Source organism: Oryctolagus cuniculus, chromosome 14 (genome assembly GCF_964237555.1).
Source record: "Oryctolagus cuniculus chromosome 14, mOryCun1.1, whole genome shotgun sequence".
Taxonomy (NCBI): domain Eukaryota; kingdom Metazoa; phylum Chordata; class Mammalia; order Lagomorpha; family Leporidae; genus Oryctolagus; species Oryctolagus cuniculus.
This window is the reverse complement of record NC_091445.1, coordinates 32483799-32505659: the sequence shown is the minus strand read 5'-3', so window position 1 is coordinate 32505659 and position 21861 is coordinate 32483799. Positions and strand designations below refer to the sequence as shown.

Sequence of the window (21861 nt, the reverse complement as noted above, 5' to 3'; positions counted from 1 at the left end):
TAACATGTTCACTGGGAATACATGCTGCAAGTTTTGTGTTTTGTTAGAGATTTAAATTTAACTTTAACTTTTGCAGGAAATCACAGAAGAGAAAATTATCGCAATTTTTTCCACTCTTTCCCAGTTGAAAATCAGACAAAGTAAAAGCATATGTTGTAAAATTATTTCTATCCATAGCCAGAAATTTCTACATGCTCCATACCCATAGTTTTAATGGTATCATTTCAAAGACATGTTATCATTGCACACATGCACTCAGAATGCAGAGATTCAGGTAACAAAGATATTAGATAACTGACAATTTGAAAAAATATTGCATGAATTGCCTTACTATTATTTAAAAATTTTTCATGAAAATTTTAATATATACCTGCCTACATTTGTAAACAGAAACTTTGTGTATACACAGGTGTATGTATACATGTACACACAGAAACACAAATGTGTCAATAAAAAGAAGGAGTTTCCCTGAATTTAAAAGAGCCCATTATTAGATCACACATGTAAGTATATAAAAGAATAAACCAAATATGCATAGACCAATTCCTTTGGAGAGGGAAAGAGATAACCCATCAGTCCCTAATTAATTTTCCATTCTAGTAGATATGTTAATATATACATTTTTGCATTAAGTTATTTAACATGCATAATGGTCACCAAACCTCCCTTTGAATAAATAAATCCTTCTGAATAAATGTTCTAAAAAACGGTTTCTCAAATATTTTTCCTGAGGGGACCATGCTATGATGTAGTGGGTTAAGCCGCAGCCTACACAGCACTGGTATCCATATGGCCATTGGTTTAAGTCCCAGCTGCTCCACTTCTGGTCCAGCTCCCCGCTAATGCACCTGGGAAAGCAGTGGAGGATGACTCAAGTGCCTGGGCCCCTGCACCCACACGGGAGACTTGGATACAGTTCCTGGCTTCCGCCTGGCCCAGCCCTGGCCATTGCAGCCAATTGGGGAGTGAATCAGCAGATGGAACTCTCTCTAATTTACCTTTCAAATATAATAAAATAAATTTAAAAATATTTTTCCTTGGCTTCAGAAATCTGATTGAAAGAGAAAACTATAACTGTCTACTAAAATTCAGTTTTATTTTAGAAATAATTTGTAACTTTAGGCACACTGTGTTCAAAGGACCCAAAATTAACTGGCCCACTATCATACATAAAAATTACATAGCAATAAAACCATTACTTAGACATTTTAAAGGAAAATTACCTGGTATCCATTTAGGTCAGTATAAAATTTATTTTGGCTATTTATTTCAGAAGAAATTCTCATTGCTATCTCACGGTTAAATGAATTTCGGATGTCCACAATATTGGAAACTTCCACAGACTGTCCTTCTATTCCTAAATTTAAAAGAATATGCATATTAATAGAAAGAAATAAATTGCCTGTCATTCTGGAAATAGTATAGAGAACTCCTTCTGAAGCTAAAACCACTGTTAGCTACTTCCTGTCTTCACCACCTCTCATATACTAACTGGTGTTAACACTTTACACTTTCTCTTTTTTTAGCATCAGGTGGCAGACAGCATTTATTCAAGGGAACATTTCATTCATGAAAAGGATGAAGAGGTGAGGTAAACGGAAGCTGGCGCCCATCGTGTAAGTGGTTCTTGGATGACTTTCAGAGGGGACAGAGGACAGGAAATGAGCAAAGGTCAGCGCACTCCAGCTGGCCACCTCTCACCTGTGCCACTGGTTCCGGCAGAGCCTCTCCCCCACACCCCCGTCCATTTCTCTGCCTTGCTCTCCTCACACTAGAAACTATGAGTCAGTGAAATGTACACTCTGTTAGTACAAAAGGCAGTGCATTACTGCCCACAATCTATTTCTAGGAAAAGAGGCAGGATATCCAATGAACCTGATATTAATATATTAGTATTGCGGACTAGAAGCTGGAGAGCTCCCCCAAGTTAAATCAATTTTAATTGAATTTGGTATCTCTTAGGAGCCCTTGTTATGGAATGACCATTCTCTCTTTTGCTATACAAAGCAGAAAACCACTTGAGAACAATTTGATCAAACAATTTGTTGTTATTGTTGTTTGTTTCAAGTGTTTTACCACTGTCTATCATTTTAGACTAACTGTAATTTTAGTTCCTCAATGAAGCCTTGGGTCAATTTCAGAGATGGAGAGAGGGCTTGTGAAGAAATTCTACATTCCTGACACCAATCAAGTATATGGAGGAACTTCAAAAAGTTGATGGAAAATGGAATTAAAAGTTTACTTGTTGCTGCAAAAAGTCTTTTGAAAGTCACACATTTTAGAGGACTTTAACAAGTTCATGGAAAATATGGATTATGAAAAGCTGTACCTAGATTTCAAAATTTTTATACTAAGATAAACATCTTTTAATTCTACCTTCCCATGAACTTTCTGAAGTATCTTCGTATAGCAGGTATTTTAGGATATTTAGGATATCCTAAGCAAGAGAACTATTAGGAAAGTGGTCATAAGAAAGACTGGCCCTATTCTACTGCACAGAAGTGAAGCTTCCTGAACCTCCAGGATACCTGGAAACTTACCTATAGCTTTATTCTCATTAACCACATCTGCTTAATTGTCATGCACAATCTGACATCACGCTGACAGCCAGCATACTCTGTAAACAGAAAGGGCTAAGCAAGGAAAACAGCCAGGGCAAGGTGGAAGAAAGGAAGACCTTCTTCCCAGGAGCTACGAATCCCCAGAGCTTGTAGAAAGTGACAGTAGATGTTAAAGAAGTTTCAATATGTGGGGTTTGTGGAAAAGGATGCCAACAACAGCTAGTTTTGAGCACTACAGGTTTATGTGAAAAGTGCTTTGGAAATTGTAAAATATGAAAAATAACATGGTGATGAGTAATCCTAAATGGGTTGATTCCTCTATTAACAGAACTTTCAGAATGCTCCCAGAACTTCTTTGTAGGACATGCTGCTCGTCCAACTCAAACAACCTCAACTGGAACCGATTCCAGTTTCTTGCCATGTTTGTAAAACTATTATTAGTACAGTCTCTTTCTGTGGGGAATGAATGAAGATTGTCTTTTTCTTTTTAACAGCCATAGTCTAAACCACTACCCTCTGGCAGTCAAATCACAAACACACACATACACACACATACAATATTTTCCGGCATTATGGGAAGAACTCCCAAAGACACATTAAACTGATGACAGTACAGCAGTATCTTCTTCGAAATAGGAAATATGTTGCTCTAAATGCAAGCTTTCCTTTAAATATGCTTACATGAACTGGCATATTTTTGTGTACACAGAATTTAAAATATACACAGAATTTTAATGGACAAGTGTCTACTGATGACCCAGAGACATCCAATACACAAACTGTAGCACCGGGGATGACAAGATCCATGGAGCAACAGGGAGTTCAGTAGATGAGAAGTTAGTTCTAATTTACTGGTAACATCTGTAGGGTTTTAGCACTGTTTCATGTTTTCTTCTGTTTAGACTGGATATTCTCTCAGGGGTCAACAAAAAAACATGAAATGAAGTCTCAACAAAGGAGAAGATAATTCATTTCAATTCATGTATCTCCAGAAAAGAGTTACAAAGAACACGCTTCAAGGAAAAATTAATAATTTCACATCACCTCTGTCGCTCCCCCTCTTCGTGGAGGAACGACACAGGACCCTGCACTGTTCTTTTGTCTGCTCGGTCCTCCCCGGGTTTGCTGCTGGTTCTTCCCGGGTTGGCTACCGTCCCTTCCACCTCCATGGAAGGGCAGTTCCCCCTAGCCACTTTCCCCACTTCCGTGGGGGAGCGGCACACCGCCAGCCGGCTCTCTCAGGGGCTGCACAGGTGTTCCTCTTAGATGTTCCTGGTGCATGTTGTCTCTCTCCTCCTTTATAGTCCTCTTCACCAATCCCAACTCTGCTACCCACACACCGAGTACGCTGCTCTCCTCCAATCAGGAGCATGTCCTGCAGTTTATTGGTTGAACTGGAGGCAGCTGTGTAGAAGCTGTTTCCTCCTCTCCCAGCGCCATATTGTGGGAGAGCAGATGCACAGAATAAGTCTTAATTCCAGTAACTTAGTCTAGTCCGAGTTGCTCCCAGTTGCTCCCCACAACCTCTAGTATAATAAGTTATTTCCATCGACAAAAATCTTTCTAGAGCTCAGTATTATACTCAGAATCTGTTATGGCAACAAATACTTAGGGATCTTTCAAAGAAGCCTTTATGCTCATTCACAGTTTGGCAAGACATTAAATTCTCTGCCAGGAGAGACTTTTTAAAAATAGGATCAAACTTAATATGCTTATTATGAACAAATAAAACTCTAGTGGTAATAAAAGCAAAGAGGTATCCCTGAGTTCTCAAAGAAAATGTTTTAAAGAACAGTAGATGCAAGACAGAAAAAGACTCTGCCAACTTTTCTTATTCTGTGTCCAGAATTCCCTACGGTGTGCTTTTTCCAGAGCAGCTCGCTGGAAGGAAGGGAGAACTTCCTGGAAAGCAGGACACACCAGGGACACCCAGCGAGCAGTCAGCAGGATCTCTGCAGTACGTGTCTGCACAAGTGGTACTTTTACCAGAGGGCTGCACCTGGGCATGCAGGCCCAGGGCTTTCTAAGCCCCTCTAGTTTTTCTTCAGTCCTGGGAGAGAAAATAGCTCTCTACAAGGTTAGTCCACTGGAAGGACAAAGGGGTGATGTGTTCCCGGGGTTTAAATAAAGGAAAGTGAATGCTCTCTTGCTGCTAACACCTGCCACTGGAGAAAGGAGAACAGAGGCTGTTGCTTCTTATTTTAACACAGGCAATGCAAGGTAGAACAGAGCCAGTATGCAGGTTAAAAAGTTCTAACAGGGGCCGGCGTTGTGGCATAGTAGGTTAAGCCATCGCCTGCAATGCGTCAGTTGGAGTACAGGCGTCAGTTGGAGTCCTGGCTGCTCCACTTCCAATCCAGCTCCCTACTAACGTGCCTGGGAAAACAGCAGAAGATGGCCCAAGTGCTTGGGCCCCTGCACCCCTGTGGGAGACCCGAGTGAAGCTCCTGGCTTTAGCCTGGCCCAACCCCAGCCTTTGAGGACACCTGTGGAGTAAATCAGTAGATGGAATCAGTGGATGGAAGATCTCTCCTCCTCTAACTCTGCCTTTCAAATAAATAAAATACATCTTAAAAAAAAAAAAAGTCCTAATAAAGAGGCCAAAGAGAGTCTTGCACAAGTTTTCCCCATGCTGAGCTGTTCGGGCACCTGCTGTGATTCCGTGCTCACACCTGCAGTGGGGGTGCTGGTGATGTCTGCCTCCCCACAGCCTATTAGCTTCTCATGGACACAGGCCACCCAACACATCATCTTTGCACTCCAGTTCTCAGCAACACTCTGGGCAACTTAGGGTTGCCCAGAGTTAAGATGGGAAGGCTGGTCCATTATGCAGAAGTTAACTGACTTGGGAGGGAAACAGACTGGACGATGGATAAAGTTTCAACAGGTGAAGGGACTTGTATGTTGGGCAAATACATGCATGTCAGGACGGAAGCTCTCGAGGATGGGGACCAGGTCTCACTTAGCTTCACGCTCCAGCGTGGGGAAGGTGCACATACACGCCTGTTGAGGGAAAGGCGGCAACGAGGAGGGATGGCACAGGTTCAGCATGGACTCTACGTGCACTAACTCAGTAGTCCTGACCCAGGGCCCAGGATCACAAGGCTGGACGCACCCTCTCAACACTAGAGCATCACGGGCAGGCCACCTACTGGGGAACAATGACATTACTTTGGGAACAAGGTCTGGGACAAGCCTTGCAGTGCCTCGTTAAGTAGAAAGATGATTTCCAGATTTTTTCTTTTAAGGAAGTAGGACACTGAACTGGGATACTTAATTGTGTGAAGCAAAATTAAGGGACAAAGCTTGCCACACCTGAATCTCTTCATAACTACCCCCAGGGCCGGTGCTGTGGCATAGTGAGTGGGTAAAGCTGCCACCATCAGTGTCTGCATCCCATATGGGCACAAGTTCGAGTCCCCACTGCTCCACTTCCAATCCAGCTCTCTGCTATGGCCTGGGAAAGCAGTAGAAGATGGCCCAAAATTCCTGGCTCCTGGCTTTGGATCGGCACAGCTCTGGCCATTGCAGCCAACTGAGGAGTGAACCAATGGATGGAAGACCTCTTTCTCTCTCTGCCTCACCTTCTCTTTCTGTATAACTCTGCCTTTTAAATAAACAACAAACAAAACAAAACAAAACAAAACAACTACCCCCACTCTTGAAATGGTAGACTCTTGAGTGGGTGTTTTAACGAAGTGGGTTAGGCCGCTCCTTGGGACATCTGCAACCCATACGATTGCCTAGTTCAAGCCTCAGCTACTCCACTTCCTGCCTTCCTGGGAGGCAGGAGATGATGGCCCAACGATGTGGGTTCCTGCCACCCACATGTGAGAATTGAGAGTTCCAGGCTACTGGCTTTGGCCTGGCCCAGCCTTGGCTGTTGTGGGCATTTGGGAAGTGAAACAGTGAATGGAACACCTCTCTCTCACTCCCTTCTCTCCTCTCTTTTCTGTCATTGTGCTTTTCAAATTAATTAATTCATTGACTGAATAGAAAAACAGCACATTCACTTTAGAAGCCAAGAGAACACCACAAAGGAAATAATAAACATTAATGATACATGCTCGCTGCCCCTGGTGCACAGGAGAGTGATGGGGAGCATACTCAATGTATGCCAGTACTTAAGAGGAAGCATGGGAAAGACGCTAGACGTCTATCACCAGGGAAATAGATCAATAAGGCCAGAAACAATCATGCTGTATGGCAAACAAAAAGAATGAGGTGGCTATCTGTCCTGGCACAGGAAGAGTGGATGAGCTTACTGTAGCACTTGTACCATTTGAGAAACACTGAAAACAGACACAAACACAATGCCATCCGGCTCTACAGGCAGAGCGGCATGTGCTCGTGCTGGGTCTTTATTCCCTCTCCCAAGGAGAGGATGGACAGATGCAGATTCCAGAAGACTTTACCTTCCATTTGAAATATGTGGAATTATTGTTTAAAAAATAACATTAGGCATTTTTTCAAGGAAGAACTGAAGATGTCAGGAAGAAACAAAACCATGTAGGTCACCAACAGGAGGCTTGAGGCTGGTGGGATCTGAGTCACTTGAAATGATGCAGTTCCCCTCAGAGCCTCCCCCGACTGAGTAACCAGCTCTGTTCACTGCGGCATTTGTGGAATGAAGCAGCGGATGGAAGATCTCTCTCCTTTCTCTCTCTCTGTAACTCTTTCAAATAAATAAAAAAATCTTCAAAAAAAAAAAAAAAAGGAGACTTAATTTATCATGAGGTCCTATTGATTTCTGGGTCTGAAAAGATTCATGTTAATTGTTTCTTTTTAACATCTGCTTTCATGAAAATAAACCATAGTAAATTTCATTCCAATTCTCAAATTTAAGAAAATGATGAAACAATATTTTGTTCTATTCACTAAACACTAAATGACTGCTATTCTTATTGATCATAATATGAACTGGATAGTAGTTTGCATGTTTTACACTTCTGATTTCAATGAACTCTCACAATGTCAAAAAAAAAACAAATGTATAATAGGAAAGGTACAGTCTTATGATGATATAAATTACAAATTTTGGATAAAACTTAGGCCAATTAAGAATGGTATACTTAAAAGAAGCTTAATAGCTAAAAAATCCACAACGATACTGGAAAGCAGTCTGACGTTTTTAAAAAATAAACATTGGTTTTATGAAACAAACAGGTATTTCTTGGAAGCTCTATTTTGGAGGGAACGTGACACCACATCAGCAGTTTCAAGCTCAGAGTTGATAATTACCATAAACAAAGTCTGACTACAGCACTCTCCTGGCAGGTGAACATTAGCTTACAGCTCTGGAGTTTCCTTGGTACCTTCTCCAGGAGTCAACGTTGGGCTGGCATGGGAGAGGGGAGAGAACTCAGTGATAGTCATGCTGTCTAACACACCCTCAGCTGCACTGTCAGCCTGATATCTACTTCCTGTTCTCCCAAACACCCTGTTTTGCAAGGTGTCTTCAGATCTGAAGCAGATCAGCCATGAGGGTGTGTCTAATTATTCCTTTTCTATCACTCTTTCACTACTTAATTACACACACACACAAATACACACACACACGCATGCACAGGCACAGGTAGCTGAGCTCTCATCCACCCTTAGCTCTAAACAAAGACAATTTAAAGTACTGGTGTCTGATGGGATGTCAATGACCAAACAACAAATACTCTTGCAAAACCCGTGATTTCCAGTTGTTTGCTTTCTGACTATTAAGAATATAATAGTGAGCTGGGAGCATCTAACTCATAAGGAGTTGAAAGTGTTGAAAGTAATTTCTATAACAAAACTCCTTCTATTAACAGCCAGTTATTTATGTGAACATTATTCCTTTGCATTGACATTTACAAAAGCAAAAACTAAGAACAGAAGTAATGCCGAAACATTTCTCATTCTAACAAGAACTAATGTTTACCAATAGATATATTAGCTGTTAGGGATTTTTAAAAAGTACAATTCGTCGAGAGAATTATTTGCATTAAATTTACAAAATAAATTACCAAAATGGTAATGTTTATGGTGTTCTAACCAAATTTACATTATTACTAAAATATTTATAACTCACTGAGAAGAAATTTAATGATTATGGGCTTAGGATGATAGAACTTTATATGAGGAGAAATCAAAAATTAGTGGAAATGGAATTAAACGGTATATTTTGATGCAAAAATTTTGAAATCCATGCATAAGAGGGGTCCTTAAAAAGTTTGTGGAAAATGTGTATTATGAAAAAAAATGCATGGGTTTCAAAATATTGTACTAGAATAAACTTTAATTCCATTTTCCACGAACTTTTGCCTTTCACTCATACATAAATGCACACATCAGTACCCAACTGATTTTTGTTTCAGAAAAGTAGTGAAGATTTAAACAAGACTCTCAAGCATAAAAACATTACATCAAGATGCAATTCTGTGGTAAGGAGAGAGGCAGAATGGAAGTGTGAGTACAAGAAGACAACAATGCCGAGAAATGTCTGACTGTTAAAATGTCTGACAGTTTTAAAATGCATGCATGATTTGGAATCGATTTGCTACCCATGGATATGCTTATTTTTAAATGTCACTATTGACATTATGCCAAAAATAACATCTTTTGCCATTACTTACATGTATAATGTAAAAGTAGATATTAACTTAAAATTACAAAGAGACACACAGAGACCTGCACATTTTTCCAGGGACCAGCGAGTCTGGTCTAACCAAAACCACTTCATGCTGCCGGATATACTTTTCTTCCTCCTTTCTGCTCACTCAACTGACATTTGTTCAAGACCCTGCACTTCGACAACACACTTCCTTTATGGAACAGTCCCTATTTCCTCCAACCTTCAGTGATTCTTTCTTTCTTTCATGATACTTATATCTAACTTACATACTCCTCCTCGTAAGGCAGACCTGACCCTGTATGCCAGGCTTCATTACATTACCTCAGTCACTGGAGTCCCAACATCCCTGGAAGGCGACTCTACTGTCACAACTTCAGGATGAAGAACGCAGGGCCACATAAGTCGTAGCCTGCAACAAGTCAGACCAGTAAACAGTGCAGCTGGGTCTGGGGTTGGGAATGAAATGCAGACAAGCTACCTGTGGACTGTGAACTCTGAGCCATTGGATTTTCTCCAGGTTCCCCACCTCCCCATCTCGGTGCCCTTCATCTGCATTCACACACATTTGTAGGGGGTGATCCCCGCCCCGCCAAGAAGGAGCTGTGCCTTCAATGTTCCAACTGCTGTCAAACAGTCCTCAAGATAACCTCTGAGATCTAAAGCTGTGTACGAAGAATGTGCTGATTGTCCCTTAAAATAACCTCTGTAATGCCTGTAGGGAATAATCAGGTTCCACACAGAGCGACTTATTTCAGTTTTTAAAAGTTCCAATTAACAAGGAAAAAAAAACCCTTAGCAGTCAATTGCATATTATGATATTCCAGAAATGTTTTAATTACCTAAGTCTGCCTAGCCATAACTTACTTAATGCTTTTTACTCTTAAATCAAACTAAATACGGAACGTAGTCCTGAAGAAAAAAATGAGATTGATTGCAAACCATTTAAAAATCCTCATGAATCTTTTTATAGAAATGAAAACAACTTCAGTGAAGCTCTGAGATCTTGTTGACGAGTGAGACGGACCCCAGGGGAGGAAGCCCCAGATTCAAGTGTCCTCAGGAGAGGAATCTAGAAGTTGATAGTCAAGTACAAGAGACCTGATGTGCTGCTAGGCTTTGCGATGACTCTTTGAAGGTTATACCCAACTGATCATCCAGTCTTTTTACAGATTAAGAAATCGAGTCCCAAAGAAATTAAAGGACAAACTCAAGGTCACTCTAATTTGCTTAAAGGTAAAAGTACCAATTTGGATTTCTAATTCCCAGTGTGATGCCTTCACATGTTCAATTAGATGAAGCTCATTTGGACCTTCTTAAAAGTCAGTGGTCATGTAATAAATCCATTTAGGTTTATCTACTCAAAACTGCTCAAAGAAAAACTAAGCAACTTTCTCTTTGATTCCTAAATATGTCCACGCAAGCGAATTACTCAGTCACTTCAGTCAGAGGAAAATCTTTCCTCCCATACTTTTTGATGGCAGTTCATTACACTTGACCTCCAGGCTACTTGCTTTCTTTTAGCAAGATCCATTACATACAGCACTTTTATGTCAATGGAAAATGGAAAGCAAGGTAAAAGCTGTGCATTTAAGGTATTTTTCCGAAGGGTTGAAACATGGTCTACACACACACTCACTCACCCAGGAGAACACAGTCCTGAGGGAGAAGCACTTGAAGGTACAGGATCTATTACAGCAGATCTGGGATCTGAATCTTGTACCAGTGAAAATGTATAAGACAAGTCAATAACCCTAGCAACGTAATTCTTCAAAGTGGCTGCTGATGTCAGAAAACTAGGGCATGGAAGTCCAATAATTACATTGCTGAAGACAAATGAAGTCACAGCTAGTGATGGCATTTACCCATCACTGTGTGACTCCAACACATACACTTTCTGTGAAGGTGCAGTATCAAATGTAACACAAGTGTGTATAGGGATCATGCTTCTATCATGTTCAATCTGCTAATCCAAGGTTAATGAAAAGTGTTAAAGCAGCCTGTTTTGCAATGTCTCAATCTAATGAAAGATGATTATGTTATAAGAAAAATTAGCTCTCACCCCCCAACTAACCCCCTAGAGAAAATGCTATTTTCTGCAAACTATCTTTAAGAAATCATAAAATAGTTCCAAAAGGGCATTTCATTAAATTCTAAGTGCTATAAAATGGATTTCTTATTTAACCTGACATAAGACAAAGAATTGTATTTTATTAGAAATCTCTGAAATTGCTCTGATGTTGTAGAGCTTTCAAAGCTAGTGAGCGTATTTCCTCTAATTTAATATTTCTGGAAACCTTTTGAATGATGCCTGAATGATAATGAAAAGAAAAACACAGTATTTTTGCTTTAATAGCTCAACTGATGTAACAGAGAGAGCGAGCTTTTCAACTGCACTTCTAATCATTTCCAGAATATGGAGAAGACATAAATACAGAAGCCAAGGTGAAAAACAAACTCAAACAAAAAGTAGGATTGAACTGATGCCTCTCAACTCAGTGCCTTACAAAACCAGTAATTACCAAACAATTTATCTAATTATGGAACTGCTAATGGGTATCTGTTCTCGATTTTGTTTTCTCCAGAAACTTAATTTGGGCAATAGTTACTTTAGGGAGAAAAGGGTCAAAGAGCAAGTAAAATAGATATTGAGGGCTATAAGCACATCAGGTTTGCAATGTTTTACATTTCTGAAAAATATTTCAAAACACTGAATTTGAAAATGTTAATATAAATATTCAAAAGACAATCTGTTATTCACTCATTTTGTTTTGAGAGATAACCTTTTCTACAGTTAATTTATAGACCACATTAAATGTACTACGATTATATTATATAATCATTAAATAGTAATGGTCTCCCTCTACCAGCCTCCACATCTTTCTGTATCAGAAAACTGATACTAACAACAAACAGGCTCTACTCAGAAATGCTCTCCACTAACTGCTTCAGGTCAATTTACAAAAGAAATCAGCATATATATGCAAAAATAGTAAGCTACATTCAAGAATATTTTTGTCATTTTTAAGAAACACTTACTACAAGTGAATCTACAAAAGCAGGGAAGTGGCTGAAATTTTCTTTGCACCTAAGATAAAAAATCACATTTTTTTCTATGCATTTTGATCTGTCACCTTGTTGCCTAGTTTTCAGGAAGCTGAAGCATAAAATGTTAAAGAGCTTTCAACTATTTCTTAGTACAGATGCCCTGGCACTACACAACCAAACCCCTGATGACTGATTACCCTTCCAGGGAATTTGAATGACTGGAGCTGAGCACCCTAAAGATTTGACTGGGGATTTCCCTACAAATCTCATGTGCCAGGAGCCATGCAACCTGAGTCTTCATGCAATGATGTGTCAAAGAAAATGACAGAGGGAGGTGGTCACAGAAATCACTGAAAAAAACCTTGGGTCTCCACAATTAGGATGGCATTCTTCAGGAGGGGGATATGCTGAAAGGGGATTAAGTACAAGTACAAGCATGGGACAGTTCAGAGTTTGGAAGAAAGTCAGTCAGAGGATGCTAGCATTTCCATCCTCCAACAAGCACTTTCAAGCTGGAAAAAAAAGTACCCAGACTAAAGAGAAAACAGATTCATGTGTGCTTCAGGTTTTATGTGTTGGTTTCCAGTTCAATCCAGGCAATACAGTAGCTCTTCCAGAGAAGCACTCTAAGTTAAGCTTGCATTTCACTTAATTTAGTGACCTATCATTTCCCACAAACTTCTAAAGCTTTCTGCTTTCAAGCTCTAAAAAAATATTAAGGTGGAAAAACTTCAACATTAAGTCTACTCTCCCCACAGAGAAATCCAAAGCACTCTGAGGTCTGGATTTTTTTTTTATTATTATTATGGTTACACTCTTAGGGCCCTATTCAGAAAAATATGTTTCTTCACTAATTAAATTTCATTTTAAAAACACTTCCATTACTGAGAGATCAGATTTCTGGAGACTTCAAGCACTAGCACAATATTATGTTTTGGTGTTTTAAGACATTTCTATAGCAATAAATTGCAGGCCTTAAATACTGTGAAAACTGGTAGGGATGCTAGAAGGGCCAAGACTGGTAGTTTGGTGATAAAAGATGCACCTGCTTGACAGGCAATATGCCTATTCAGCCTCTGCATAAGAACATCAAGGCAGAAAAGAGAAGTTAGAAAAGAAATGCATAGGAAGAGAAAATAGATGCGGACCACATTGAGAGTTAGAGAAATGCCAAAGGCAACTGAGAGAAGCACTGCCACTCTGGAAGGCCAGGAGCTGGTCAAATCTCAAAGGCTCTTGCTCCCACACTAAAGGCTAGGTTGTGGAGGGCACTGTGGTACAACACGTTAAGCTACCACCTGTGATACCAACATCCCACATAAGTGCAGATACCAGTTCCAGCCGCTCCACTTCTGATCCAGCTCTCTGCTAATGCACCTGGGAGAACAGCAGAAGATAGGCCCCTGCACCCATGTAGGCGATCTGGATAGAGTTCCAGGATCCTGGCTTTGGCCTGGCCCTGCCAGGTTGTTGCAGCCATTTGGGGAGTGATGGAAGATCTCTCTCTCTCTCTCTAACTCTGCCTCTCAAATAAATAAAATAAATGTTAGAAAAAGAAAGATTATTAGTTGACATGGTGAGGAGAGGGAAATATGGGGACAAAGGAGAGGCAGAGGCAAAAGGACAAGCACTCAGTCCCCGTGAAAGCAGCTTGCTGGGTAAGTACACAGGCAGGCCAGAGGCTATTCACTTCCAAACCAACCACTCACACACGGGGGTGACCTGAGGGATGGCCACCAGCAGCAGAGGCGACCCACCTGCTTTACATACACAGCTCTCCAGCCCTGCAAAACCCAGTGAACACTCAGGAGATGCGGTGCCACTGACAGGCAGGATGAAGTCACATCAGAGGCAATGAAGCAAACATACGTGATTGAGACTGGAATTGCAGGATTAGTTGTTTCGGCATTTACCCTGGGACACGATTGGCCTAGCACAACTGAGAGAAAGCCCCAGGCCTAATGATATGGGTCTGTGCCAAAGAGTATGCCATGTCACACTCAACAAATAACTTTTCCATTAAAATACAACTGTCTGGGGGACAGTACTATGGCGTAGCAGGTAAGGCCGCCACCTGCAGTGCCAGTATCCCATATAGGTGCCAGTTTGAGTCCCAGCTGCCCCACTTCCAATCCAGCTGTGGCCTGGGTGGGCGGTGGAAGACAGCCCAGGTCCTTGGGCCCCTGTGCCTGCATGGGAGACCTAGAGGAAGCTCCTGGTTCCTGGCTTCAGATTGGTGCAGCTCTGGCCCTTGTGGCCAGTTGGGGAGTAAACCAGAGATGGAAGACTTCTCTCTCTCTCCTTCTCTCTCTTTAACTCTTTCAAATAAATAAATAAATCTTTTAAAAAAAAATACAATTGTCTGTATGAGAGCACAGTGAATGTCCTGGTTATTCAGAATAAACTTGGGGTTGGATAAGCACGCTGTTCTAAAAAACAGTAGATTCCGACCGAATCACACCACATAATTGGGCAAGTGTGAGTGTTTGTGAACTTCAGTCCCACACAGAGCCCATGCAGATTAGCTTCAGTGCCCAGGGTTAAGTTTCTAAGAGGATCAAAAGCCTATTTCCCATAACTTTGGTTAATAATGCTGGTGCTCATAAAAGCAATAAACAATTGCCTGACTTTATTCTTTACTGGATAAAGAGCTATACACAAATACTAATTAAGAACATTTTTCCTTTTATATTCCAGTGAAAATGTGTAATACATTCTATAATTCAGTGAGGCAGGTTGTTTGTGTGTGTGTGTGTTTCACTGCTAGTCTGCTGTCTTCTAACTAAAATTTACATGACATAATCTCCATTTTTAAAAATCAATCAAAAATACTCTACTGCTTTTCAGTCTTACAAATAAAGTTTCTAGTTAATAAGCTTGTGAATAACACAAACAGTAAGAATGAGAAGATACACAGAAGAATAGAACAACTTATGTAAGGAGTGGAAGGATTTACCATTTTTAATTATCAAAGGGTAAATATTATACTGTAGATCATACTGCAAACATGCTACCAAGTTTAGACAGATCTCGTCTTCAAAAGTCAACCTCCAATTTATTAAAAACATAAGCACGAATTCAAGAATGAGGATACATGTGTCTCACAACTGCATTTGTGTTTCCTTACCCTGTATGTGGTAGAGCCGGACTCGATGGGTAACATGGTCAAAAAAGCAAGACACTTCTGAATACATCCTTCCACGTGTCACTGTCACAAAGGGTGGTTTTTCGTAAACATAAGGCTGAGGAGGAAATGACATTTTTAAGAAAAATATTTTGGCTTCCAAACTTTGCTAAGAAATGTTTATTAGAGCTTCCAGAATAGCAAAAAGTACTACCTGATATTTGCAATGTTAAATGAAAAACAAACCTTCCAAGTTATTGGAATGTGTACTTGTCATAAAAATTGAGTATAAGGCTTTTTATTATTGAAATCATTGCTGAAATAGAAAATAAAAATGTTTACAACTTGATTGGCCAAGATGATCTATAAACACTTCTCCCAGCTATAAAAATTTCTAATTAGAATCCTTCTGTGTTGTTCATATAGTCATTTATTAGAAACAGTAAGTGTTCTAGAGCAGTGGCATTTTCCAGGCACGCATTTAATGTAACTATGACCGTCAAATCTTCAGGGACCAGGACAGGTGGGATGGAGGGCTACAGAGTGTCCTGAAGGCAAATGGGAAGTGATTACAACAGTTTCATCACAGTTTACTAAGCTATAAAACTTGCCACTAGAAAGAAGTGGCTGAGTGTAATGCACAATTAAAAAAAAAAAATAGGAAACCTGTTGAAGTGAAAGGGACACTATGAGAAACAGTGACTTGATCAGCCCTTGTCCTGACTGTTGATGTACAATTTAATATTTTATCCCTTTTAGTATTTTTTTTTGTTCTAGTTAATACTATTGGTTGAACTCTGTAATAAACACACAATTATTCTTAGGTGTTTAAATTTAACTGAAAAGTGATCTCTGTTAAATATAAGAGTGGGAATAAGAGAGGGAAGAGATGTACAATTTGGGACATGCTCAATCAGACATGCCCCAAATGGTGCAATTAGAAATGTGCCAGGGGATTCCAATACAATCCCATCAAGATTGCATGTACCAATGCCATCTCACTAGTCCAAGTGATCAATTTCAGTTCACAATTGATCACACTGATAGGTCTAAGAGTCAAAGGGATCACACAAACAAGACTAGTGTCTGCTAATACTGATAGAATTAAGGAGAGAATGATCCAACATGGGAAGCAGGATACACTCATAGAATGGCAGATGTCCTAAACAGCACTCTGGCCTCAGAATCAGCCCTTAAGGCATTCGGATATGGTTGAAGAGCCCATGAGAGTATTTTAGGCATGGAAAGCCAAGACACTCTGAAAAAAAAAAATAAGAGAACCTAAATGAAAGATCTCTGTGAGTGAGATCCCAGTGGAAAGAACGGGCCATCCAAGAAGGAGGTATCTTTCTCTGAAGGGAGGAGAGAACTTCCACTTTGACTATGACCTTGTCTAAATATGATGGAAGCTGGCAAACTCAAAAGGCTTCCATAGCCTTGGAAACGCATGACTAGAGCCTAGGGAGATTTCTGACACCATACAAGAGTGTCAAATTGTTAAGTCAACAACAGGAGTCACTGTGTACTTACTCCTCATGTGAGATCTCTGTCCTTAATGTATTGTCCAATGTGAAGTAATGCTACAACTAGTACTGAAACAGTATTTTACACTTTATGTTCTGTGTGGGTGCAAACTGATGAAATCTTTACTTAATATATGCTAAATTGATCTTCTGTATATAAAGATAATAGAAAATGAATCTTGATGTGAATGGAATGGGAGAGGGAGTGGGAGATGGGAGGGTTGCGGGTGGTAGGGAAGTTATGGGGGGGGGAAGCCATTGTAATCCATAAAATATACTTTGGAAATTTACATTTACTAAATAAAAGTTTTAAAAAAACTACATGAAAAACACTAGTTTAGTTTTCACTGGCTAGAATCTAAATTCCAGAAAATATGGGAATAGAGCACATATCTTATGAGATATGGTAATAAATTTAAAGCATTTATAAAGAATTATATTTCTAGTATTAGATACCTTAGCTCAACAATAGCATAAGGAGCTAGGCTTGCAATGTGAACTACTTATGCAGTAAACACATTTCAGAATGGTCTAATAGTATTCCAAATTTAACCCTCTGCTGGAGAAAAATATTCTGAAGTTCATAAAATGCTTAATAGTTATACTGAGTTCTTCTACCTAACTATTGCATGGCTATCGGGTCACGGAGAGAGATGAGAACCTAGGGTGATGATTTCTGAGATCCTGCCTTTTTCTGGTTCACAGGTGCTGCAAAAAGGCTCACGGAAACTGGAATTACAAGATAAATTAATTTTGGTGCCAAAAATTTGTAAAATGCATGCAAATGAAGGATCTTCAAACACATCATGGAAAATGCTAGTTATGAAGAAACTATACATGGATTTCAAATTTTTCTAAATCCAAACTTATCTGAATTCCATTTTTCCAGTTTTTGAAGCATTCTCCACACTCTTTTCTTTATATGCTTTTATTTTCTTGATGTAAATATATAAGAATCCTCTCTATCTGTCTGACATCAGGGCTACACAGATATGAAATAGTTTTAAATAAATCAACTATTACTTATCCATAACATTCCCAAAGCAAAAGTATAAGGGCAGTCAGTCAATACAAATTGCCTGTGAAATGATAAAAGCTGGTAAGTGAGAAAACATAGAAGATCCAAGGCCATGTTGGGATACCTGCTAGGAGCTGAAGTTTAGCCATCATTGATTTTATAAAACACAAACAACCAAAAGAAAAAAAAAAAAAAAGAGTCCTAATTGTGGCCTATACAATGTTCTAAAATATTTAACAATTGACTCTGGTTAATCGTAGGATAAAAGTAAGTTTTTTTAGGAGACAAATCCCTAATAAAATAAGGAGAATATTTAACTGCTCGTGAGTTGAGCAAAGTCTGGAGAGATACAAAAACAAAGAAAAAGACTTTTTAAAAAAAGGTATACAAAACTGACTACACAAAAATTAAAAGCTATTTACAAAAGAAATCTTAAATAAATAAATAAAGTAAATATCATTAACAAGAATGACACACCAAGTGAAAATTGTGGAACATGCAAGATGAGGATTAACTTTACCATGGATATGAATCTTGATGTGAATGGAAGGGGAGAGGGAGTGGGAAAGGGGAGGGTAGTGGGTGGGAGGGACGGTATGTGGGGGAAGCCATTGTAATCCATAAATCGTACTTTGGAAATTTATATTCATTAAATAAAAGTTAAAAAAAAAGAACAAAAAAAAAGTACTTAAAAATACAAAGAACACTGATAGAAACATAGTCAACAGGCATAAATAAAAAATGCACATATGAAAAAAAATGCACAAAAAAATCAAAGTCACTGTAACCAAAATAGTATTACTGAAAAACATTTTTCTGTTAACTACCTTTACAAGCAAAACTTTTTTAAGAAAGCTTTTATTTAATGACCAGAAGTTTCATAGGTACAGCTTTAGGAATATAGCAGTTCTTCTCCCAATACCCACCTTCCCACCCCTACTCCCATCCCACCTCCTACTCCCTCTCCCATCCCATTCTTCATTAAGATTAATTTTGAATTAATTTTATATACAGAAGACCAACTCTATACTAAGTAAAGATTTCAACAATTTGCACCCACACACACACACACAAAGTATAAAGTACTGTTTGAAAACAAGTTTTCGAGTTAATTCTCATAGCTTCATCTACTTATAAAAACAACTTTTTTAAAGGTCATTTTCAGGAAATGATCAGAATTACATAGAAAGAATGCTACAAAGAAGCTTACTACAATGTTATAGTGGTAAAGAATTGGGAGAAAGTTCATATACAACATCAGAAAATTCTGAAATAGTGTGTATTAAAATTAAGTGTTCATGAAACATGCCATCAGGTTATATGCATCATTTTAAATGAAAAATAATCACGTATGTGCATTAAGGCAAAACTTGACAATGGGGGGAATTTGGATATGCATAAAATAGAAGACAATAAAAACAGTTGTAGATCAGAATGCTAGCAATAGCTTTTCATGGGATTGCGGATTAGTTGGTAAATTTTGCTTTCTTCAGAGTTTTCTGTATTTTCAAGAAGTGATAGAGTTCACATATACCATCCTTACAGTCAAAGATCAGAAAAATTAGTTTTGAAAGGTAACAAGGAGACAATGTCTCGTGGACAGGCTATTTTCCCCAGCTGGCTAGTTCCTCTGTGTGTAAACGTGGTGCTGCACGGGTACAACGGCACTCCAAGCTTACACCCTATCAGGCATCTTTCCATGGAGCAACCTAACTGAATTCCAACTCTGACAAGTTAATGGTTCATCTAACTTTCAACAACAAACTGGTAAGTGCTGACAAGGATAAATAAATATTGCAGCCAAAAGCTGACCTACTCCTATCAGAACAGATGGTAAAACAAGGAGACACACATATTTTTCCCTCGGGAGTCTTGGAGTAAGTTTCCCACTGTCACTGCCTCAGCACCACATACCTTGGCACTGCCATCAGGCAAGAAGAGGTAGGCACCACTTTTGTCTCTTTTATTTGTAGTTCCATACCATGAAAACTGCAGAGTTATGTCATGGTGTTTGCCATCTTCTTTGGTTACCATTTTCTAAAGATAAAGAAAAAATAACTTTACAGCAACACACTACTAACAGATGTTCTACATCAATAAAAAAAAATTCTTCGGGTTAGGTTGAAAACTGCTAATTTAAGCTGCTAATATCCATAGCTCTTGAACACCCAAAATTTTATACTTAGCTTTAGGTTTTAAAACTTTCACACTAGGAACAAAATCAGAACACTTCATTGAGAACAAGCAGAAATAAACAAAGCTCTCTACAGCTGTGCTTCTCAACCGTTCTGTGGAGGGAACAGAATTGTTTTTTAGTCCCAATACGCATGGATCAGTATTTTTGTAAGCTACAGTAGAAGTGAATTAAAATTTAAAATCCAAAATTAAAATTAAACCTATATGCCAAAGACATTCTCATATTTCTTATTGTTAGATTCAACAGGTATTTTATTCAGTCAAGTTGCTTTCAGAGTTTCCACAAACATTTCTGAACAGTCACAACTTCTGTCTTTAACTCATGGAGCAGTGCCAAGCCACAGAGCAGAACTACCCAAAGTCTGGCACCAGCTCCAGACAACACACACCTGTGAATAGCAAGTGGCTACTGAGGGAACATCCAGTTCCAGCCGTTTCCCCAAAAGATTTGGTCCAGCCCTACTTAAGATTTTTTTCCCCTTGGCACAGGTAATCTGCACATCATAAAAAAAGTGGTAAGACTACGAATTTCAGAACAACCCACGATGTGCCTTCAGGGGGTCAGCGCTAGCAGGTTAGGCGACGGCTTACAATGCCAGCATCCTGTACTGGGGGACCAGTTTGAGTTCTGGCTACTTTGTTTGTGATCCAGCTTCTTGCTAACGTGCCAGGGAAAGCAGCAGCTGATGGTTCAAACGCTTGGGACCCTGCCATTCATGTGAGAGACTTGGAAGGTATTCCAGGCTCCTGACTGTAGCTGTTCTGGCCATTTGAGAAGTGAACCAGTGAATGGAAGACCTCGTGTGTATGTGTGTGTGTGTGTCTGTCTGTCTTTCCCCCTCTCTGTGCCACTCTGCCTTTCAAGTAAATAAATCTTAAAAAAGTAAAATCATACCTTCATAAGCCCAGATTGATCAAACCAAAGTGTAAGGAAGGAGTTCTCTATAGTTATAGCTTCTTTGGCATCTACTGCATTCTTCATGCTGAAAATTCCATTATCTTTTGCTTCACCATTATACAGGGTGTACTCAGCTAAATGGGAATTTGAATTTCCTGATTCCAAAATCTTATACACTTTGAGTCCCAGTGGTGGTATATGTACTACAAAAGAAATCTTTAAGAGAGAGAGGAGAGACTTTGTTAAAGAGCAATCTTATCCACTGAAAGGCAAAGCATGTACACTATTGGTTAAATCAACAAACTACCGTGTTTTTGAAAAAGAGGGAATAATGCTATCCTGCGAATGTTTTGATGCTGAATGGGCAGAGGATCCACATCTCAGTTGATACACACAACCTAATAACCTCAAGCTGGTAGGCCTATCAAACACACTGATGTTTTCTTCCATGAAAGGAAGGGCTTACTATAAGCAATCGTTTTTCCTAGTTACTATAAATGCCGTGCAGTGTATTTCAGTATGCTGGAAAATGGTACAAGTAAACACACTTGCTCAGCCAGCGCCAACCATCAAATGCATGAAGCTTAGCAGACACTGAGCAAGGCCTGGGGGATGCACACAGGTCTACACATGACCCCGCCTTCCAGGAGCTGTTCCACCTCTAGAGGGGATGCTTCCTGCGAAGTCTGACTGAAGCCTCTCTCATATTTTCTTCTAGCTAAAGAATCATGCACAGGTAAGAACAGTCAGTATGGCTTTTGACAGCAGAAGCCATTCCCTTTTAGGGTTCCCCATTGATAACTATGACTCCAGAAGTACAGCATATTCTACACTCCACACTGTAAAACTTGGACTTTTCTAGTGATATGGTTTAATGTTGCTTATGCTAAGA

At 39.4% G+C, this 21861-nt stretch overlaps 1 protein-coding gene across 4 annotated transcripts in view; it reads right to left on the bottom strand.

Moving 5' to 3' along the window:
- The window catches only part of MAN2A1 (mannosidase alpha class 2A member 1), a 169822-nt gene that overhangs the window by 29150 nt on the left and 118811 nt on the right, over positions 1–21861 (bottom strand). For all 4 annotated transcript variants that reach the window (XR_011381959.1, XR_007922515.2, XM_051853587.2 and 1 more), the window contains 4 exons: positions 20967–21185; positions 19790–19912; positions 15338–15452; positions 1224–1357 (listed from right to left, as the gene is read on the bottom strand). Coding sequence is in view for 2 of the 4 variants with exons in the window: in XM_051853587.2 (XP_051709547.2) it covers positions 1224–1357; positions 15338–15452; positions 19790–19912; positions 20967–21185 (591 nt within the window). In the remaining 2 variants the exon portion in view is untranslated. The remainder of the gene's footprint in view (positions 1–1223; positions 1358–15337; positions 15453–19789; positions 19913–20966; positions 21186–21861) is intronic.